Raw genomic sequence first — 23,281 nt, forward strand, 5'->3', positions numbered from 1 at the left:
AGCACGGGCTTGCTGTCATGAAGGAGGCAGAGCAGAAGCGTCCAGTGTCCTCAAGGCCTGGTCTTGGAACCAGCTGCTGTCACTAATATCACAGTGACCCAGAGCCGAGGGGCGGATAAAAAAGCTCTATCTCTTAATGGAAAGAACAGCGACATCCCCCCGCCAAGGCTGTGGGAGCGGGGAGGTGTAGAGCATCGAGACTCATTTTTCGCAATCTACTAACAAGGCTTCGAGTCGCCTCATTTTAGCCGGGCGTTTGCTTGTTGACTTGACCGTGGGGGGCAGTGTCGAGGGGTTGACGCTATTTTCTGTTTTTGTCCAACGTCTGAGGCCGAATTCAACATCACTGCAACCTCACTGTACCTCCGTATCCTCTCTCTGCCTATCAGGACACCAGTCATTGGATGTAGGGCCACCTGACTCCAGGCACGTGTCCGCCAGCCTTGGAGCCTGAAACAGCAAAACAGAGGAAGAAGCTCATTTTGAAAACCCTTTCTCTCTGAACAACAGTATCTGCTCTCGACATTGCTGTTTGACCAGAAATCCTAGCTTGCATGCTGGAGGCTGGCTCTTACCTTCTTCGGTCTGTCTTTCGTCTTTTGGAAAGATGACACTTCTCAGCCATTTGACTTTGGGCAAATCTCTCCACCTGTCAGTGCCTCGTTCCCTTCACTGGGACCCCAGCAGCACCTTCCTGATGAGGTGTCATGCAGGTCAGGTGACCTGGTACAGATAAAGCACCTGGACCAGAGACTGGCACGGGGTAGGTGCTCTATGAAAAATCCTCGTCTCCCCATAGGCAGAGACACACCTCAGGCTGCCCGAGGTAAAACCGATTGGCTTAGAAAAGGGGAAAAAGAGAAAGGTGTACGGACCATCTTCAGCGGGTGGCTCCCGCTTTGCGCTTAGGCTGTCGTAAGTGCTGGAAGGTGGCACCTGTTCAAACCTCCGTGTTTGTTTTACAAAGGAGGATTCTGAAGTCAGAGGCACTGGCAGAAGCCACTCAGTGGGGTAACTAGCAAACTAGCACTTGAACCCCGGGTTCTCTCCTCATCAAGTGAGGCACCTGCAGACCCCGGTGCCTGGCCAGGGCTGGCAGGCCGCCAGTCTCGCCAAAGCTGCCCCGACATCAGGTTTTCCCCTCCAGCTCTGAAACATATTGACCAGCTACAGGAAACCGCATGATTTGCATATGAAAATCAGGCACATGCAAGGGACACGCTTCTGCACGCTCCGTTTTTTCCGGTAAACTCTCTCCTGGCTCAGCTGTCTTCATTTGTTTAAGTAAAATATATGTTGTCACCAAATGGAATTAATCTGGGTGAGGTCACAGTGAGAACTGCCATGCGTTGGGCCTTCAGGTCCTGCAGCAGCTGGCGGAAGGTTCCCCTGTCGACCAGCCCGTCCCCCACTCGTCACCCCCTAGGCTGCTGCAGAAGCTGATGAAAGTCAGAGATGCTCTTGCTTTCTGGGAAAATACACCCATGCACATAACTTAAGTTGTAATTTCACCGTGCATCCTGGCAGGCCCAGATGCATGTGTGAGTGGGTGATCGAGGGGCGTTTAAGGGGGGAGGGGGAGGGCTGGAAGTGTTTCCCCAGAGGCCAGGCACAGGAACTATAATCGGAACTTGGAGATGCCACCTGGTAGGAGTATGGCCTTTGGTGGAGGAATTCGCTTCTCTCCATGCTCTGACCTGCTGGGGGTGGACACCAGAGGCCTGGAGAGCCAGTGGCTACAGCCTCGGGGACACAGGGAGGAGGGAAGAAGATGGATCTATTTGGAGGGCTTAGCTTGGGGGCACCCCAGATTGAGGTCTTACATCGGAGGTGCAGTCCCCAAAATATGGGACCACCTGGCACTTGGGTGTGCAAATCATATGAGGCGCCCAGATGGGCATCTAAAAAGAGTAACAGTTATATAGTTGTTATAATGGTTCTTAGAAAAGAATAAGAATCTCTTTTTTCCCTCCAGTTAGTACAAGTATTTATTCGTTGGGCGTTTTCGTTTGCTTTCTCTGATGAAGCATGTCGTTGTGGTATATACCTTGCATTTCTTGGTCAGTGAGGATAAACGGCTTTTCACGTGTCTTTTAAAACATCGTTTTGACTTAAACACTTTTTTAAGGTAATAGACTTAATTTTTTTAGAGCAGGTTCAAGTTCACAGAACAATGAGGGGGAAGCGTGGCGAGTCCCCACGATCTGCCTCCCCCGCCCCCATGCTGCTCTCCCTCACCTGCGCCCTGCGGTAGGGACCACGGACGCCACTTTTGTTGCAATTGATGAACCAGCATCATACGTATTGCGAATCGAGGTCTGTAGTTTACATCTGGGTCACTCTTGGTGTTGTACGTGTTATGGTTTTTTTCTTTGAATTGCTTGTTCTTTTGGTGTCATATCTAAGAAGTCATTGCAAAATCAAAGTTATGAATATTTACTCCCGTGTTCTGAGAGTTTCGTAGCTTAGTTCTTACGTTTAGGTCTTTGATCTGTGGTGAGTGCATTTTTGTACGTGGTATGAAGTAGGGGTATAAATTCTTCATTCTTTTGTGCGCCATACCCAGTTGTGTATGGTTGCTTTTACTATAATTTGTTGAATTGTAAGATTATATAATTTAACTTTTATTTATGGTCACGTTTAACAACTGGCTTGCAAAATTCCTGAAAACTTAACAATCAGCTCTCAGGAGCCAGTGAGAACTGGTACGGCTGGCCCCCGCATGCCACTACCTCTAGCTTCCTCTGCTGGGACAGTCTTGCTGAAGGCTAGAATTAGGGTTTGTTTTCTTGAGGAGCTGAGCTGGGGGATCAGCAAGGAGCTGGAGACCCCAGGCTTGTAGTCACAGGGCTGTCCAGCATTTTCTCATCGTGTCCGGCTTTCCCTCCTGGGGTTCGAAGAGCATGGCTGGGTCTGTCTCGCTCCCTCGTCTGGGAGGGACCTGATTGTGTCCTGGCTGGATCTGGACAGGCTTTGAAAGCCGGACTTTTGAGCAGAGACCCAAGCCTGATCCTGAGGTCGGGGAGGTGCTCCTTTTCCTGGGGCGGGGGGGTGGTCAGGTAAAAGCTGCAAGTGCTCAGTTGCACTGGGATTTCCCCAGGTGAGTGATGCATAAATTTTCAGTATAAGCATAACACATGCGAGCTTTGGGATGCATACTAAAGAATTGTGCATCGCGTACCTGAAATTCAAATTTCGCTGGCGGTGGGGGCGGGGAGGGGTCCTGTATTTTCATTTGCTGGATTCTGCAAGCTTCCCCCAAGGTCAGTTTTCTTCCCTATTGCCTCGTCCAAAAGCAGAGACAGAGAACCGCAGAGTGGCGCGGGCCCCGGGGAGGTGCTCTGCCCATTCGCGGACTCCGCAACCGAGTTCCGGGTAAGGAAGGGGACTTGCCCCGGAGCCTGGGATCACCGTGGGCTTCCAGGACCTGGCCGAGCTGTCTGTATGACTTTGCTTTTTCCTGAGGCCAGCACGTTTTCTCAGTGTCTCCTCTGCACAGGGCACTATGCTAGGTGTCAGGGGACCGCAGTGACGAGCCTACCATGGACCCATGTAGAGGGCAAGAATCAAGAGCCCCCTTTGAACATGTTACATAAGAGACAGGACTCACACGGCTCTGGATCCAAATCCTGCTTTGCTGTGTACGACATGGCCTTCTGCGTGAGCCTCGGTTTCCCCTTCCCCACACGAGATGAGAATACTTACTTTCTTGGGGGACTGTCATCAGCCTCAGCGGGGCGATGAACCGCTGGTGGGAGCCAGGGGAGAGCTTGCTGCGTGACGAGACGGTAAAGTCTGGCGTTGTCCGCAGGTTACCGGCATCCTGGACTGTCGGATGACGTGGGATGGAGGTGCCAGCACTCGCCTGCCCTGCCTCGCCAGCCAGGGACCAGCCCGCTCCTGCATCTGCAGCCCCAGGGGCCGCAGGTGGGCAGGCCTCGCCTCGCCTGACCCTGGGTCCTGTCATCCTGCCGCCTGAGCAGGGCCTGGCCCCTGCCGTGTTCCTGAAGGCCCTGCCCATCCCGCTGTCTCACACGGTGCCTCCCGGGAGCCTGCAGCCACGTGCGCCCCTGGTGGCAGGCAGCCTGGAGGGGGGCAGCGTGCCCTTCATCCTCAGCCCCCTGCTGCAGCCGGAAGGACCCGGCCCCGCCCATCTGGGGAAGCCAGCGGCCCCCACGCTCACTGTGAACATCGTGGGCGCTCTGCCTGTCCTGTCGCCTGGCCTGGGGCCCGCCCTGGGCAGTCTGGGGAAGGTGCGTAATGCCGGCAAGTACCTGTGCCCACACTGTGGCCGGGACTGCCTGAAGCCCAGCGTTTTGGAGAAGCACATCCGGTCCCACACGGGGGAGAGGCCCTTTCCCTGCACCACCTGCGGCATCGCCTTTAAGACCCAGAGCAACCTGTACAAGCACAGGCGCACCCAGACGCATCTCAACAACTCTCGGCTGTCGTCGGAGTCTGACGGTGCTGGGGGCAGCATCCTGGAGGAAGGGGACAAGGCTGGGGAGACCCCCAGAGCCGCCGGCAAGGGGGACAGCTGGAGCCAGGGTGGGGGTGATGGGACCCGATCAGAGAAACCCCTTTCTCCGGGCGTCCAGGGTGCTGGGCCCTGCCTGGTGCCCACCGCGTATCTGTCCCCAGTCACCGAGAACCGAGATCTGAAGCCGGAAGCCGCCCCCTGTCCAAGGTCCACATTTGCCGACAGAGAAGCCCCTTCGGACTCTGCCCACATGGCTTCCCCTGGGCGCCCCGCTGCCGGCCCGCAGCCCAGGCGTAAGCTGCCGGAGCAGACGTCCCCGCCGGGCAGCCGGCCCGGCTCCGGGCAGCAGCAGCAGCAGCAGCAGCAGGCGACGTCCTCGGAGAAGCCCTGGGAGGCCAGAGCCTCGGAGGGCCGGCTGAGGAAGTGTGAGAGCACCGACTCCGGCTACCTGTCCCGATCGGACAGCGCGGAGCAGCCGCTGGCGCCCTGCAGCCCCCTGCACAGCCTGTCCGAGCACAGCGCCGAGTCCGAGGGGGAGGGGGCCGCGGCGCCGGGGGGCGGCAGGGCCCAGCCGGGCGGGCGGGCGGCCGGCCTGGAGCTGGAGAAGAGGCAGCTGGAGGAGCGCATCGCCCGGCTCATCTCGCACAACCAGGCGGTGGTGGACGACCCGCAGCTGGACAACGTGCGGCCCCGGAAGACTGTCCTGTGCAAGCAGGGCAGCCTCGACCTGCCGGTGCCCTACACCTTCAAGGACTCCTTCCACTTCGAGATCCGGGCGCCCGAGCCCGGCCGCCGGCGGCGCGGGGCCCTGTGTGCCGCCCGCTCCGCCTGCACCCCGCTGGGCAAGGCGCGGCCCCTGTTCTTCCACTCCGTGCCCACGCAGCTCTCCACGGCCGCGGAGTGCATCCCTGTCACCAGGAGCAACTCGCTGCCCTTCGTCGAGGGCGCCAGGGTGTGGCGGGAGCCACCGGACCCCCAGGACGCAGGCCCCAGGAGGCAGAAGCCTCTGAGCCCCAGGCCTGCCCCTGCCCGACCGGTGGATGGCCCCAGCGGCCACCCCCGGGCCCTGGTCAGACAGGCCGCGGTGGAGGACCTGCTGTGTCCCCCCTCTGGGGACGCCGGGGCCCCTGCCGAGGACCTAGACGGAAAGGGAACGGCTGGAGGGGACGGGACGGCCAGCAAGGGCAAAGCGGCCAGCAGGAAATGTGGCCAGAGGAAGTTAAAGATGTTCTCCCAGGAGAAGTGGCAGGTCTACGGGGACGAGACGTTCAAGAGGGTCTACCAGAAGGGCAAAGGCAGCCGCCACGGGGGCATGAAGGCGAGGGAGGCGGCAGCAGGCGGTGGGACAGCGCTGGACCTTCCTCTCCAGGAAGAGGCCGCTGGCTGCTGGGGCGCAAGCCTGTCCCAGGCCGAGAGGGCCCCTGTCTGTGGCGACACTTCCGTGGGAACCCCGCTGGGGCCCGGTGGAAGCCCGCTGGCCGCCGAGGCCTTCTCGGTGACTGAGCCGCCCAAGCAGAACGAGACAGCGGCCAGCACGAGAGACAGTGACCAGCCCAGGGTGACGGGGGCCAGGTCACCCCCCACCCTCAGCTGCAGAGAACGGTCCTGTTTGGGCAGCAAGACCCCTTCGCTCCCTCCAGATGGGAGGCTGGAGCTGGGGTGTCAGCTGGCCCCAGCACCCGGTCCCCTCAGAGGAGGCGAGCTGGAGGCTCCCAGGCCGGTTTTGTCTGACCCCCCGCGGGAAGGAGGTGCCTGCTGTGGCGGGGGCACGAAGGAGCGCTGTCAACGCACCCAGACGGTCCCCAGACGGCCCGGCGGGAGCGCGGTGGCGCCCCAGCCCACAGGGGGCCAGCTCCCTTCGGAGAGGAAGAAGCTGCGGGTGGAGGCGCTGAGCTGCCAGGAGCCGTCAGGGCCTCTGGGGGCAGGAGGCGGGACCCCAGGGGGCCCTGAGCAGGCCGCCTCCCCGCCATTTTGGGACCGGGACAGTGACCCCGGGGATGAGCCATGGGGGCTGTACGGGAGTGCCAACTGCATGGCGCGGGGGAGGCCCGGGCTGTCGGAGGCCTCCGGAGACTTTCCCACTGCTCCTTCTGTGGCCCTGAGGCCGTCGGCGCCGAGGGACCAGGAGGCGCCACGGTATCCTGCGGCCGTGGTCCCGGGGTGTCCCTCCCAGCTGGCCAGCCAGCCTCGGGCTCCCGACGGCCTCGCTGCCCCGGCAGACACGTCCTTTCCCCCCAAGTACCTCCTCAGGTTACCTCAGGGAGAGGCTCGCCCGCCAGCGCCCGGCGCCCAGGGCCCGGGCCAAGGCCAGGACCCGGCCCGCAGCAGGGGGCAGCCCGAGGAGCCAGCCTCCTGTGCCGGGTCGGGGCTGGGGACGCCCCCACCTCCTGGCGCAGCCTCAGGCCCAGCCCCGGCTGGAGCAGATGGCTTCGGGGAGGACCCCAACTGGCCCAGGCCACGGGCCAGGAGCACAGTGGTACAGGGGGAAGAGAGAGGGGGCTTGAGCAACGGCACCCCGGCAGCTGCGGAGTCTCCTGGCTTGACCGCCGGGCCCCCCGGGGAGATGGCCTCCTTCCCCCACACCCCGGCCTGTGGCGAGCAGAGGAGCGAGACCCACGACGCGGGACGCGGGCCGGGCAGCACCTGGGCGAGCGCCCGGCACCCTGGCCGGATCCCCAGTCCCTGGGCACCCCGCCGAGAGGCGGAGGAGCCTCCAGAGCCCGCCCCGAAGGTGCCTCCTGCAGCGCCCCCCGCTGGGCGCAGCCGTGGCTGCTCCCTCCGGCCCGGCCCGTTCCCCTCTGCCCCCACGCCCTCGGGCTGGCCTGCGCTGGCCCTGTGTCCCCACGCGGAGACTCCTGGCGACGGCGGGGCCGAGGGCCGCTTCCCCTCGCTGAGGACGGAGCCCCGGCTCACGTGGTGCTGCCTGAGCCGCAGCCTCCCGCTGCCCACGGAGCAGAAAGAGAAGGCCGCCTCGGTGTACTTGGCGCTGCACGCCCCTGGCGGCAGCCCCCCAGACGAGGGTCCAGACGCCCCGCCGGTGAGCACAGCGGTGTCGAGAGGGTGGACCAGGACCAGCCCGAGAGAAGGAGGGCAGGTGCAGACGGCGAAGGTAACACCCCGCTTTGCCCCAGCGCCACAGGGCAGAGGGCACGAGCTCAGCAGGCGAGTTGGGGCGGGGGGTGGGGGGGAAGCGTGAAGCCATCCCTGTCGCATCTGCTGTCTATTAGGACATCTTCTCGGCCTGCTCCTAAGGGAGGTCGGGGCTGCCACATGTAAGACAGAGAATAACGGTCAATAATGCAGAACAAAATCATGAAAAAACATTTTTCGAAGCAAAGAATTATTGTACCCAAGCCTCTGGGTGAGATATTTTTCATAACTAGAAATAGAAGTTAACTCTGAGCTTCCTGGTAGCACAGGCAAAAAGTGAAATGAAATGCCGACCAGCAAAGTGCTGTGGGTCATCTAAGATTATAAACCAGAAACTCATTAAGAGATAGACCCCAGGCCAAAACGAAACCAAACCAAACCCCCAAGCCAACAACAACAACAAAAACTCTTCGAAGAAGAGAGTTATTGTATCAGGGACTCCTGAGAAATAATTACTGTGATCAGATTCGACCTACCTCGGAGTCCCTTGGGAGCAGTGACCAGAAAGGAGAGGAGCTGGGTGCTCTGGAGAGTTCTCACTTGGCGACTAAATGATAAGTTCCTGGTCCCATCTGGAGAGTGATCCCGTGCATCTGGGTCCTATAGCTGCGATGACTCTGGCCAGGGTGCCTGATGAGGGTCCGGGAGCTCAGAGCTCATCTAAGCGTGTGGAGCGGGGCCAGGGCCCGGACCCTGCAGGCTGCTCTTCTCCAGGCAAGTGGGACCCAAGGGGGCGGCAGCACTTTCTCCATCCCGAGTAGGGTGCGTCATAAAAGAAGGCGCTGGGCCTAGGGGAGGGGAAACTCAAGGCCAGATTAGCCCCCCTTCCTGCAAAATGCAGACGGGTACTAGGCACAGGGGTCCTGGAGAGGGAGAGTTGGGGGCACAGTGTTCCCTAGGCCCTCAGTTAGCACCAAAGGTCTGGGTGTTCCTCTGTGCGTCCAGCCTACGTGGGGTTCCAGAAGGTTCCTCCAAAAAAAAGCTTAGGGCGCTGGACGAGGCAGCATTTTCACACCTTGACACCCCCAGACAGGCACCCTGACCACAGGGAACCCTCTGCCTTGTTCTCACCATGGGTGCTTGAGCGACATGATGCCAACGTGTCTGGTCTTTTCAGTTCTCCCACTCAACGGCCGGGGTGACGTCTGAGCCGGAATGGAAAAAAAGGCCGTCTCGGAGGAGGGCGACCACGTCCCGCGGGAGCGGCAGGCAGAAAACACTGAGCGTCAGCTCCAGAAGGTAGGGCGTGTGGCCCCTGTCATTTCCATGTGTGCCCATGGTGTCGGGAGCGGCAGACCGCGGTCTCACTAAAACCCCGGGAAAACCTTCACGTGGGCTCCGAGGGCCTCTCGGTGCCCCAGAGAAAGTCTAGGGTGCAGGGTGTGGAGCGTCGTGGTTGAAGGACGCAGTCTGCTCCCCCATCCATCCGCCCCACACGGCCCTGGGGGCGTGTGTTCTTCAATCGTGCCATTCCAAGGACAAGAACCCAGCAAATCTTTGAAATAACCGAGTTGAAAACACATCCATTCAGTGTAAGTCCTGAAGAGAGAGCGTGTTAATTATTTACAGCTTTTATTGCTTTTTTTAATTATGCAAGCGATGCGTGTCCTTTGCAGAAAAATTAGAAAATACAGATGAGCCAAGAGAAGACAATCAAACATTCTAGTCGCCCCACCACCGGAGATAATCGCCGTTAACGTTTAGGTGTGTGCCCTTCTAGACTTTTCTCCATGAAGTGCATGCACATCACCTACCAGCGACAAATGGGGGGAACATATGGGTCTTAATACCACTCCTTCATCATGTCATTCTTTGATTGTCTTGCTCAAAACCCACAGGCTGCCCGCTGCGTGCCAGTTCTGAAGCTCATTCCTTCACCAGCCCCTGCCACCACCCCCACCCCAGCTTCCCATCCTCCCACGTGCCCCCTCTCCCACTCAGTGTGACTTTGGGCCATCTCGGCCCCCCTCCCATTCCCTAATGGCACCCTGAGCCCCAGCCCGGAGCCCGTCCTGCCTTTCCGCTTCACACCTTGGCCCCCAGGAAGGCTCCTTTTCCTGGAATGTTCTTAGCCTCCCCGACTCCCTACTGTCAGCGTTTAATCCAAAGCCTAGGCATTCTTCGGGAGGCCGTGGAAATGCCAAATTCTTCCTCATAGCTGCTCAGACCCTCAGTGGCTGGAGAGGACGTACTGTCCTCCGAGGCCCCTGCCAATGTTCCGTGTGTATGCCACAAGCACGTGCCCAGAGCAGCCATCGCTGAGGGCTGCTCCGTGGGGGTCTGTTACAACGACTCCCCATTCTTCTCATGCGGAACTGAGAGACACGGAGAAGTCAGGTGACCTCCCCAAGGACCCGGATGTGAGCCGTCATCGTAGGGGTACCGAAAGGGAAAGAGAGAGCAAGCCATTGAAAACCTGGTGATGGAAAGCTTCTTTAACCCGACAAAGGGAATAGACATAAGACCCCAGGAAGCTCAGAGAGTCCCGAATAAGATGAACCCAAAGAGGCCCGCACCCAGAAACATCATAACTAAAACGCCAAAGGTTAAAGACCAAGAGCGAATCTTAAAAGCAGTAAGAGAAAAGCACTGAGTTACCTACAAGGAGCGCCCAGAAGACTAGCAGCTGATTTTTCAGTAGAAACTTGGCAGGCCAGAGGAGACGGGCACGGAATATTCGAAGCGATCGACAGCAGGGACCTACCACCAAGGTGTTCAATTTCTCGTGCTCTTTCCCCTTCTAGTCCCCTGTGATGTGAAGGCTGGTAGGCTCGATGTCCCGGAGGCTCCTTAAACTATCACTTTTGGGGGGGTTCTTTTTTCTTGTTGCTCTTCCGATGGGGTGTTTTTTCGCTACCTTATCTTCCAAATCGCCGATTCGATCCCCTGCTCCATCTAATCTGTTGACTTCCTTTAGCGTGTTCTTTATTTCGGTTATTGTATTCCTCGCTCCGACTGGTTCTTTTCTATGTTTTCGCTCTCTGTTTTTCCGTTCTCTGTCTCTTCGTTAAAGTGCTCACTGAGTTCATCTATCTTCCCCGAAGTTCATGGAGCATCTTCGTCACCAGTGTGGCCTGGCAGGTCGCTTGTCTCCATTTCGTTTACCTCTTTTCTCGCAGCCTTGTTCTGCTCTGGCATTTGGGACACGTTTCTTTGTCTCCCCATTTCGGCTGCCTCCCTGTGTTTCTGTCTATGTATTAGGTGGGGACGCGCTGCCTCCCGGTCTTGGTAGAGCGGCTTTTTGTAGTAGGCGTCCTGTAGCACGGTCTTTCCTGGTCACCTGAGCTGGGTGTCCAAGATGTGTCCTTTGTAGAAGTTGTGTGTATCTTCCTGTTGTGGTTGAGTCTTGGTTGCTGGTTATGTCAACGGGAGGGGTTGACCCTCAGGCTGATTGCTTGTGCGGAGTGGCCGGTGAGGGGCTGGGGGAGGGCCCCAGCTGCAGGCCAAGTTCAGCCACAGCCTGTGCACTGCCTGGGGCCACCTGGCAAGAGTCACCAGGCAATCTGCAGATGGCTGCCACTCATGCTGGGTTTAGAGGTGCCTTGAGAGGCCAAGCCAGGAACCAAGGCCGGCTGCCGCTAGTGCCTGGCTTGGGGCTGCTCAGCAAGAGGAATGGCAAGGCCAGATGCTGCTTCTTTGGGTTTTGTGAAGCTTTGAGAGATTTTAAGAAAGTCCTCAGTATGAGCCTAGATAAACATTGGAGACGGCTGGGGTGGGCCTGCAAATTGGGAGGGGCGGGGTCTCAAGGAGTCACCTGGGCAGACTGACCTGAGTCAGCCAGGTGGATGGAGCTTAGATATGGTGCCCACCTGATGTCAGGAGTGGCGAGGGCTCGATATAGGAAATATGGCCTCTGCTAGCACTTCTGTCTGGGAGAAAGCTGCCCCTCCAGCTCTCGCCCTGAAGCCAGACGACTCAGTTCCTCTCCGTGTGTCCCTGGTGCCTTTCAGCCTGAGCCCCAGCGCTACGGCCCAGAGCGGGTGAGTCCGTCATGGAATAAATCTGCGTGTGTCTGGTGTTCCCACAGACTTCCATCTCACCCGGCCACCATCCCTGCTGGTTTTCACAGCCAGAGGTCGTGGGGACTTCTCTCACTGTTTTTTTTTTTTTTATTTTTATTTTTTTTTATTTTTATAATAGCCATCTTAACAGGTATGAGGTGATATTTCATCGCGATTTTGATCTGCATTTCTCTTATGATTAGTGGGGTTGAGCACTTTTTCATATATCTGTTGGCCACGAGTATATCTTCTATGGAGAAATGTCTGTTCAGGTCTTTTGCCCATGAAAAAATTGGGTTATGGTCATTATTATTATTTTTTGCCGTTGAGTTGTATTAGTTTTTTATATATATAGGATGTTAACCCCTTATCAGATATGCGGTTGGTTGGCAAATACTGTCTCCTATTCTATAGGTTGTCTTTTCATTTGTGGATTCTTTCTCCTTTGCCGTGCAGGAGCGTTTTAGTTCGATGTAGTCCCACGTGTTTATTTTTGCTTTTGTGACCTGTGCTTTTGGTGTCATATCCAAGACATCATTGCCAAGGCCAATTCCAGGAAGCCTCCCCCTTACGTTTCCTTCTTAGAATTTTACAGTGTCAGGTCTCATGTTTAAGTCTTCAATCCATTCCGAGTTGGATTTTGTGTACGGTATTAGATAAGTGTTTGATTTCATGGTTTTACATGTGGATATTCGGTTTTCCCAGCACCGATTATTGAAGAAACTATTTTTTTCTGGTTGTATATTCTTGGAGCCCCTTGTTGAAGATCAGTTGATAGTAAGTGGTAGGTTTATTTCTGGGCTCTTTACGTTTTTCCGTTGGTCAATATATATTTTTTATATTATTACCATACTGTTTTTATTACTATAGTCTTATAATATATTCTAAAAGCAGGAAATGTGATGCTGCCTGCTATATTCTGTTTTCTCAAGATTGCTTTGGGTATTTGGAGATGCTTGTGGCTCCATATGAATTTTAAGAGTGTGTTTTCTATTTCTATAATCTTTTCTTTTCAATCTTTTTTTTTTTTAAACACACTTAATATTTTCATTCTAAGAATGCCAACAAAGGAAGCCTTGGCATGTCTGACTCTGTTTTATGTACTAGCTCTTCCGAATTGCAACTTTCTTCCTCGTTTGTTTTTGGATTTTTCATGGCGAGCTAAGATTTTTGGAACTTTGAGACTTGGATTGGAGGTGAGTTTCTTTAGTAATGATTTGTTTCGCTTCTGCTAGATGCGTGAGGGCACCCACTAGGCACTAATTTAAATAAAATTCTTGGTTTTAGCTTTCTGCATGTCACTGTGTAGCGTGTCATGAAGCAAACCCACGAGAAGGCTCTTTTATTGTTACAAAATTAACAGGAGGGACTTCGCCCCCTTCCCTCAGTGAGAAGTTTGGAATTACTTTTTATATCTTCTTGGCAGGTGATGGGGTAGGGTGTGTTATTTCTAATTCAGTCATATATTGAGAGTATGACCCTCCGAGGTCTCAGAGTTATGTGAAAGTAGAGGTTGGCTCTTTCACTCAGCTCTCACCTAGGATAGATTCTGGGTTTGGATCCTGCACCCTACACCCCAGCAGGCCATGAAAATGAAAAACCAAGCTCGTCTGGTTTGGCATATGCCCTCATAATGAAAGCTTTCTTCCCTTCTCGGCTTTCGGTTTTCATTTGGTTTTTGACTTGTAAATGGATCTTACTTTCGAATCAGGACACCAAGACATTTCAATATGTTTTAAGCACTTTTATATTTTAATCTACATTTTTAGTTGTTTTTAGTATAAGGGCGAATATGGTGGTAGTCACTCGGAGCGACGAGTCCGTTCTACCGTGGGAAACAGGCGTCTTATTTTCTGACCTTGTTTATGATTCTCTTGTCATCAGGAAGTTGTCATTTTGTCGTAGTGAAATGGAGCTACCTTTTCCTCTGTAGTTATTACTTTTTGGTCTTGTCTAAGAAATCTGTCCTCACTCTCGATCTCCCAGAGTCACAAATATAAAAATATATTCTATCTTTTTTTCTCTACGGAAGGAAGAATGAATTTTTGTCCATATAGAAAACATGGACCATGGGTCAAATTTAGCTTTTGACCTGTTTTTGTAGGCTCTTGAGAACTAGATGTGGTTTTTACATTTTTAAAAAGATGTGTGTGTGTGTGTGTGTGTGTGTGTGTGTGTGTGTACACACACACATATAATAGAGAATATGTGGAAGAGATTTCATGTATTCTGCAAAGTCTAAAACATTTCTTATCTGAAACTTTATACAGAAAGCCTGCAGACTCCTGGATGAATCACCTTTTTCCCTCACTTATTCACTGTTTTTCAACTTCCCACTTATACTTAGGTTTTTGGGCCCTCCATTCGATTTCATTCATTTCTTTGTTGATCGTCAACTCCAAATACCACACTGTAATGAAAATGGCTGTTTTCATTAATGAAAGTACATGAGTCAAAGGAAAGGATGAGAAAATGCGGGATCCATTTTCAGATTACAAATGGAAAAATGTAGAAAATTCATACTTGGGTGCCTAATTGCCCTGACATTAACTAGAGGCATAGATTCCGCGCGCTCACAGAATCTGTCTCTGCCATGCCCAAAGCAGGCGCTGGACCATGGAATTGGATTCTATCGATTAATGTGTAACTGTGCACAGTGCTGTTGGAAGCATCCAACACCCAGAGACTCGTTCTAGAGAGCTTGTGACAAATGAAACAATGAATCGTGAAGTCTCAAGCGAATTGGAATGAGCAGGGAGGAGATGGGAGGTTACATGGAGGAGGGTGCTCTGTAAACCCTAAAATGCACGTTCACCATCGAAGGGGACAGCGAAAGAGAAACACCTGGACCCTGAGAACATAGTTTTCTTGACTGTGGCTGTTTTTCCTTACAAAGCGGACGTTCGTCTGTCTGAGGCATGTGTCTGCTCACGTTTGCCATGACACAATTTACCTGTTCACTGAATCTCACCGTCGGCAATGAGAGCACGGTCTCTGAAGTGAGATGGACACACGGATCTGGAGATGCGATGGCCACCACTACACGTGGTTGAGACCTTCGTCACATTCACCACGGCACCGAAAGCTTTGGCCATGGTCCCGGGCTCTTCCTGGTGGGGTACGAAGGGTCGCTTTGCTTTGTCATTCCCTTTGTCATGGGATCAGGAGAGGAAGGAGAGGAATAATATGACAGACCACACATTCTTTCTCCAGGACGAGCCTGCGTGAGGCAGGCGTGTAAGCCTGTAAGACCCTCTCCTGGGAGAGCGGGGCGGGGTGCGGTAGGAGGAGGCGGGGCGGGCAGCGGCTTAAACAGCATCGGGAAGCATGACGGAAACCTCACCCTGCTCCTTTCATGAGCCTCCCACTAGACTCCGGCCAACACGAGTGCCCCCTGGGCTCTTGACCTTGGCCAGCCAGCTGGTCGTGTCGCTGCTGGAGCTGACAGGAGGTGAAGTGGCTTTTTTTTCTGATGAGTTTTCCGCGAGGTCTATAAGCAAATATATCATAGCAATGTTTCATCAGTGTAGGAGTCAGATTTAAAATTTGGACCTTACATGGTAGCTTATTAAAAAAAAAAATAGTGAAGGACCATACAGGCCAGCTAAAAGCAGCAGATGAGACATGAATATGGAACTCTAGATTGATTTATAAACAATCTTGAGTAGAAATGCAGAGAGAAGAAGCAGAGCTCTGTGGTTTCGCGTCACGCACCAAAGCGACGCCACATGCCGATGAGCGCGGGTGCACGTTGACGGGCGCTCGCCAGCCGAGCCCGAGCGAGCGTCCTCGGGAGGAGCAGGTGACTGGGACGGAAAAGGGGAGAAAGGAAAATGCTCGCGTCGCGCGCCTGAGGCTGTGCTCCCCCGAAGCAGAGCCCGAGTCGGGGAGTTCCGGGGGGTGGGTCCTCAGGCGGCTCCTAACGGGGCGAGCGAAGACCGGAGCCAAGATTTGGCGTTGGGCGTCCAGCCCCGCCCGAGGCCATGGGGAGCTCTGGAGTGTGAAATACACCACGGAGCCTGACCCGCTCCGAGGCGAAGGGACTGAGCTGTCCTGTCCTGTCCTGCGACAGATAGTCAATCATTAAGGGCCTTTCCTGGTCTCTCCGGGCAAGACGGCTCTTATCCAGCAAGGGCGACCGCGAGAGGAGGGGGTAAGCGTGAGCCGTTAGTAGCCAACCCTCCGGCCCCGAGTGTAGACGTGCAGCCCCCGGCGAGGGTGCGCGGCGCTCACCGCACCTGCTGAGTGGCCGGAGGCCTGGTGTGGCTGGTGACGGCGAGACGCAGCCCCCGCTTCGCCCCAGCTGTTCCTTCCTGGGGTGGTCCATCCCCAGGAGGGGCTGCATGCTCGCATGGTGTCTGGGAGAACCCAGGAGAGGAAGAAACAGCCCCTGCCCATGACTGAACAAAATATTACTTCGAAGACAATGCCAAGATCCACTTGGGCCCCCACCGAGGGCCAAGGGGTCCAGATTCCACCGTAATGAGGTCTGAATTTGGGGGCCGGACACTCCCAGCAAGATCCGAGTTATTTTCATCGTGTGGAGTGACTTGTACATTTTCCCAAAGCGAAACCTTGCAGTTCAAGCTGTGCCATTCTTAACCCCTGCGTGCGTGTGGCAGTCACCCACTGACTTGGGGGCAAAAGTGACCCCCCATCTTCCTTCCTCCCTTGTCCTGCAGTTTGAAATCACACTCTGCCCAGGCCCAGCAGGAGCCCTGACTGGTTCAGGGGTTTGCGATGACCAAAATGGCAGTCCTGTGGCTTTCGACTCTGGCTCAGATAGTGCCTTCGTCACCTTGGGGTCTTGACGAGCAGGGATGGGCTGCTTCAAAGAACAAGGCAGGCGTCCCCAGGGACTGACAGCTCCTGCCCAAGGCCAGGGGGCCAGGGCGTCGTGGAAGAGGAGCCTTTCCCAACACACACGCCGGAAAAGATGAACACAAAGCCACTTTCTCACTGTGGGCGCTGTAAAAATCGGCGCCCAAGAGGACACTGCGTCCGCTCTGCAGACCTCATTTAAAAGTCCACGAGCAGCCCTGGCGATCACGGGACTGCGACTGGCTGTCGGAGGCGGCGGCTCAGATGAACGAGGAGGGAACATGGCCCAGCGGTGGCCGCGCCTTCCTCCCCCAGCTGGCCAGGTAGTTCTGAAGAGCGTCACGGGCATAGGGTTCCTGCGACTCGAGGTTTGTGAAGAGTAGGGAGTCTTTGCGACCAGGCAGCTTGAAGTGGGGCAAAGAGCTGCCCCCTCACAGTGACCTCTACAAGGTGACGCAGAGCAGTGGACCCGAGGCCAGCTCCCACCTGCGCCCCGGGGTTTCACATCACAGGCAGCACCGCAGCTGCGCTGCGTCTCAGTTCCGTCGCCTGCAACACGGGGGCACTAGACTAGGGTGCTGGTCCGGTTTTAGTCACACATCCTTATCAGTAAAAGGTTTTGAGCCTGCGGCCTAATAAATGCATGACCGTTCATTTTACAAATGACACATACGTTCTACTCTACCGGTGATTATGTGCCCTATAAAGGGCATGCAGCGTAGACATAAGGAAGGCCAGTGGACAGTGACTATAAACGGGAGGTCTAGAATTTTCTTTCCCGGCCGTCATCATGCCTGCCTACTGGGATGTGAATACTTGGTTTTGGAGATTAGACTAGATAATCTGGAAAGGCTTTTCTAGATGGGAAGCCTGTGACGCTCAAAGAAGACCCTTCGAGCCTGCATTGTCCAGGGCGGCAGTTGTCCATGTGAGGGTATTTAAGTTCATTAAGATGAAATAAAATGTGAAACTCGGTTTCTCAGACACATTAAGTTCGTTGCACGTGCTCGACAGTTTAGTGGCTACTACACTGGTCCGTGCAGATTATGGAACATTTCCATCGCGGTGAAGCTCTAACGGCCTGTCTGTTAAGCAGTAAGACCATCCGGTTTGGAATTTAGCTACCGCAAGGGACCTTCGTGAAGCACTTGTTGCGTGCTGAGTGGCATGGGAACCGTTTTGTAAGTACCGTCTCGGTTGGTCCCAACCACGTGTTCGTGACGTAGGTCCTATTATCATTCCCACGTCAGAAGGGACAGGGCGTTCATAGAGCTGACAAGATGTGGGGCTCCCAGGCGCCCCACGGAGGCTTGGGTTTTCTTGGCTGAGCGTCGCTTTTCTGGAACTGTGTGCGCAGGCTTCTGGGCACGTGCTCCCGAGGCAGGTGACGGAACGTGTGCTTCTCTGTCTCACAGGTACAGAGGGAGTGTCCTGCAGAGCCGCGTCCAGCTGAGAGCGGGTAGACTGCGCAAGCCACTCTGGGTGCTGAGGAAGGACTGGCCCCCTCCTCCACGCAAGGGGCCGGATCCACACGGGATCCTCGGGCGGGCATCTTCAGAAACGGCAGGTAACGTTCTCCTGGGAGGTGAGTCCAGACCGGACGCCAAGAGGCACCAGGCTGTTGGGGATGCAGGATGAGCGAGAGACAGCCATCCTTGCCCTCGGGAGCCCGAAGCTCAGCGGGGGGACAGACGCCTGCAGGATGATGGCAAAAGCGTGACATTTGTGAGACGGTGGGCGTGACGCTGCACCGGCGGACAGGGTAACGGGTGAGCGCACCCAGCGAGACTGGCTGGGGACCCGATAGCGAGACGTCGACAAACATCCTCGAGTACTGGCCGCGCGTGTGAGGTCCACATTCCCCGCAGGACCCAGAGGACGTGAGTCAGGGCTCTCGGCGCCGCCCCCTTTCCCCATCTCTGAAACGGAGGGTCACTCTACCCTCTGCACAGGGCCACTGCGAGGCTAAAGTAGGTCAGTGGACGGGCTCGAGAGTCCACACGGAATAGAAGTACGAGCAGTTGTGTGTGAGAGTGGCCGGGAACATCGCTTACGTGGGAGGCGGTAAGCCCTCTTCATCAGCCTCGGAGATAAATAGAGGCTGGACTAATGGGGCCGCTTCCCGGAACAAGGGCTATTTTCTGTTCTAATCACTGGGCAACCAGCGCAAAGTGCTTAACTTCTCTGGATCTCGATTTCCCCCGCCTTCCCCGCCTCTCCCGGCAGCAACGAGCCCAGTCTTAGCCTCGCCTGCAGGGTGTTGCCCGGAGAAGATGACCATCTGTGAAAAGGCTGTAGGGTCCCATCTGGCCAGCAGTGACCGAATTAACACCCTTTTATGGCTGATTGTTGTCTGTTTGGCTCCTAGGCTGACCCTGGGTTCTGTCTGAGGTCTGAAGTTTGGGCCCCTAAGGACAGTCGGCCAGACACCTCCTCCTCCACCTTTGCATGGCTCCAGTGTCCCCTACAGGCACATGGCACTTCCGTGCTCCCCATCCCAACCCCCCGGCCCCCGACCCCCTATCTAGTAGGACTGGTCTTGCTCCTCAGTGAGAATTTAAATTGAAGTAGGCGTTTGTTTGCTCAGTGGGATGGCCAGCTGTGGAAGGAAAAGCACCTCTCCGAGGAACGTGGGGTTCAGGTCCCGTGGGAGAGGCTGGGGTGAGTGGGGCGGGGGCGAGGCGCACGCACGGTCATGGAACCGGCTTTGCCCTTCCTTCGTCTTCTGTGGCCATGATGCTCACCTCCATTACTCCCTCCTTCCCAAATCGACACAGCTGATGGGGGCGCCCACTGGGATGTGCTCGGGTGACGGCACCCCTTTCGACACAATCCAGCAGAACCCACCGGGACTCTGCTAGTTGTCCCAACCATCAGCTTTCCCCCCAGCTCTCTTGCCAGCACCTTAAAGAGGCCCCTGGAGACTCGCCTCGGCCTCCGTGTTTATACCCCGTAGCGCCATGCTATGCGCCGCAGGGGATAGAAAGCAGAGCCCCGCTTTCGACAGATGCGGGGCAAGGTGAACACAGACACCCTTTGTGCGAATCCCATTGGGAATGACCCTGGCGGGTCAGCTGCCTCCTCGGAATGAGGTGTCCATACGACTGGGCTGTCGACATAGCTCTTACCGACCCGGGGAGGGACGTGAGCGAAGGTCGAGCGAGAGACCGTGTGTGGCGAGCACTTTGCGGACTCCAGAGCGATGGCAGGTATCGGCCGTTACTGCCGGCCGAGCGTTGCAAGCAGGCTCACGCACAGACCGCATATGCGGAGTGCCGAGCGAGGCTGGGCCGCGCGGTGATGACGGTCCCCGTCGTTTAGCGGACAGGGTCATCGCTGAGAGAGGAGCCCAGGGGGGGCGGGTTCTTGGGAGAGACGGGACTTGTGGAATTCGAGGGCAGAGAGCCCGGAGCAGAGGCTTTGCGTACTGGGCGTGGTGAGGTGAGGCTCAGGGCTGAGGACGGGGAGTTAGACTCGACCCAGGTGGACCGGTGCGCCCTGGGCCCCGTGGGGGACTTGGGAGCCACGTTTCTGCTGGGGACCGTCCAGACTAGTTTCCTAGGCCTGCAGAAGAAAATGCCAGAAACTCGGTGGCTTCACACAACAAAAACCTACTTTCTTTTGCAGTTCTGGGGATCACATGTTTCTCTCCGTCTGGGGATCCGAGGAGTAAGACCCTTCCCGCCCCTTCCAGCTTCTGGTTGCCCCGGCCCCCCTGGCTTGTGGCTGCGTCGCTCCAATCTCTGCTCTGTCTTCACGTGGGCTCCTCCCTGTGCTTCCGCCTCGCTCTTGTAAGGACCCTTGTCACTGGACTTCGGGCTCACCCTAAGTCTAGGGTCATCTAATCCTGAGAATTTAATTACATCTGCGAAGACCTCTTCTCCGAGGAAGGTCACAGCCTCGGGTCCTGTGGGTTAGGACTGGGACGTATCTTTTTTGGGGACCACCATTCAACCTCTCCTCCATTTTTACAAGTTTCCTCCTGTCTCCACATCAGTGGAAGTGTTCTCAAAATGTGTTTCCAGGTGAAAGAGACAGCGGCACACGTGGACACTCAGCGTGCATGGTGCACAGCGTCCGTGCGCTTACCGTGTGCAAGCGGCTTAGGTAGAAAAGTTCTTTTCTTAGGTAGAAAAGTTCTTAGGTAGAAAAGTTCTTTTCTTAGGTAGAAAAGTTCTATTTTAAACCTACGTCGACACATGAACATTAAAACGGAATCACTCAACCCGCCATCCGCAGGACATGCTCTGCACTTGGGGGAAGGTTTTCCCAAGAGGCTACAGGTAGCTTCAGTCCTAAGATGGGCATGTTGGGCTTGGGGACTCACTAGCATCTCCCTAGGAAGAAGGCCCAGGGGTGGACTGGATGGTGGGTGGGTGGGGCCTCTGCATGTGGATTATGGATTGTGCTAGTAGGGGCTGAAATCCAGCCACCATCCCATTTGTCTGGCCTTGCCCGTTGGCTGTGGAGCCCCCACGTCTGTCCCCTCCTCCTATAGGGCGTCTTCCCACAGGCCCCCAGTGGAAGTGGGAGCCTCTCCCTAACTTGCACATGTGCCACTCATGGTGACCCCGGGGACCTCTGTGGGGACAGAGAGGCCAGTTGGAAAGCCTCTGAATTCCATTGTCCTCTTCACCCCTTCTTCCCTTTAAAGCTCCCCTCAGCCGCGGGGTGAATGGCCCTGCTCCCTCCCTCCCACGTGGACCGGCCATCTTCAGACTCCCCTCACCCCCGGCCCCGCTGTGCTGGGAGAACCCCGACTCTGTATGCGGCTCATTTCAACATCGACTTTCGTACCCGAATCTGAAGTGCAAACTGGGGTGGGGGGTGCTGAGGGGTGCTGGATAAAACCAGACCTGAACAGAAAAACAGAATCGGAAACGAAACCCATAGTTGAAATTCTCCCTGGGAGCGGAGCCCTCGCAGCGTAGGTAGGAACGTGGTAGCAACAGCCTGGAATGGTGACAAATGTCTGTGTCTTCATGTTTATTATTTGAGCAGAGGCCTGGGTCACTGGTACCCATTTCAAAGGGCTCCCTCCCTTGCGAATAGGAAGAACTCAGATGTGAGGCCCGGGGTGTGATCTCAGCGTTGGCCCAGGGAACGTTCATCACGCCCTGCTTCGCATTTAAGTGTCAGGGGAGCGGGGGCGCTGGCGGGTGAGCCAGCAGGCCGGGGTGGACAGACCATGACCATGACGGACCCTCTGGTGCTGCCGGGCGGGAGAGTGCCTTAGAATCAACGCCGCCTGGAAATCAGAGGGGGTGGGGGTTGATGTTGCCACCACTTGCCAATACCGATATGTCACAGTAGAGTGACAGGCACTCTGAGAGGTTGGGTGTCTGAAGACAAAGTGCTGTAACTTCAAAGGAACTGAGCCGGGCCTTGGTCGTCCGCTACTCACAAATGACCCCTTGTCTCCTTTGACCTGGTGGGTGTTGGGTGGAGAGATCAGAGCTGGCTTCTCAGCGAGGGAGTTGACCTCACCGTGTGTGTGTGTGTGTGTGTGTGTGTGTGTGTATGCGTGTGCGTACGCGTTAGTGAGTGCCTGCAAGTGTGTATATTTTTAAAGAAGCAGACCTGTGTTCTCTGGCAGGACAATGATAGGGTGATCTGCTTTGGGGGACCTGAGGGGCTCTTACTTGGGAAGACTCGATAAAATCCAACAAAGAGATTGATGGTAACCTTTGCGGGGAGGGGGTTACAAGGTAGGGAAACCCGTCGGCCCTGATCCATTTGGCCAACTAGAACCAAGAAAACATTTGAAAATAAGTAGCCAGGAATACCTGTGTCCAGGGGATGAAGTAGGATGTTATAGCTGGTTCTTTGTCTTCTTTATTTTTGGAAAATCTTCCTGTCAATAATTTATGAAGATGAGAGAGAGGATGTTATTAAAAAACATTTTTTAAAAGGATGCTTAATTTCCCTCTCTTTTAAACTATTCCGATAGCTTGGTGCTAATCATTTGAATTAACAGATGGCTTGGCAGCGAAGTCATCTGTAAGCAGAAGGCCAGAGGAGTTATGAAGGATAAAGACCTAATCTATAAGGTTTTATAGTGATTGGAGTTTTTGAGACTCTCCTGAGAACTGTGTCGTTTTTTTTTAACCTAAATTCAGTGGTCCACCCCATCTAAGTTTCCGGCAAGGGGGTGGGGGGAGCTGGAAGCTTCTTTTCAGATATCAAATAGAGTTGACTTAGCAGACATCCCGGGATAGAAGGGGCTGTGACTGGACAGGAGCGTGATATTTCAGAGAACGTCCTTTCTCGCGCATGTCCACTTCGATATCGAGTCTGAGGTATGGCGTCCGGTGGATTTGATCTCGGTGACTCAAGCTGCCTCATCGAAGGGGTCGGTAAAAAAGGGTTCTTAGATGTCAAGTCACTAAATGTGACAAAGAGAACAAACATCTAAGACCTTACGATCCAAACGTTCTTTCTTGACACCCCGGTCGGAGGTTGTCTGAGGAGACAATGATTGTCATGAGGTAAAGACCTGCCCTAGTTAACTGCTGAAAATTCTCCCTCCCTCTCTCTCTCTGTCTCTCTCTCTCTGTCAATCTCTCTCTCTCTCCTTACCATTAACATCCATCTCTGCCCTTCAGAGTAACTTTCACAGTATAATATATATTGATTGCCAAGTGAAATCATGAAGTTGATGGGAGTGACCATTGGGTCGATTCATACCCATGGGCGGCATCAGACTAGGTGACAAATGAACAAGAGGGATCTGATAAGGAGAGCTTTTGGTTTTGTTGCTTTTCAAGATAAATTCTCAAAGTCCTTAATTCTTTACTATTTACTATAAAATTTTGGTTCCCGGTGGTGA

At 55.0% G+C, this 23,281-nt stretch overlaps 1 protein-coding gene across 1 annotated transcript in view; it reads left to right on the forward strand.

The window, feature by feature from the left end:
- Positions 1-23,281, forward strand: part of ZNF831 (zinc finger protein 831) — an 87,753-nt gene that overhangs the window by 27,192 nt on the left and 37,280 nt on the right. Inside the window, exons 2-4 of the mRNA XM_039863737.1 lie at positions 3,812-7,517; positions 8,748-8,869; positions 17,868-18,019. Of these exons, the coding sequence (XP_039719671.1) occupies positions 3,846-7,517; positions 8,748-8,869; positions 17,868-18,019 (3,946 nt within the window). The 5' untranslated portion in view covers positions 3,812-3,845. The remainder of the gene's footprint in view (positions 1-3,811; positions 7,518-8,747; positions 8,870-17,867; positions 18,020-23,281) is intronic.

Source organism: Pteropus medius, unplaced genomic scaffold (genome assembly GCF_902729225.1).
Source record: "Pteropus medius unplaced genomic scaffold, Ma_sr-lr_union100, whole genome shotgun sequence".
Taxonomy (NCBI): domain Eukaryota; kingdom Metazoa; phylum Chordata; class Mammalia; order Chiroptera; family Pteropodidae; genus Pteropus; species Pteropus medius.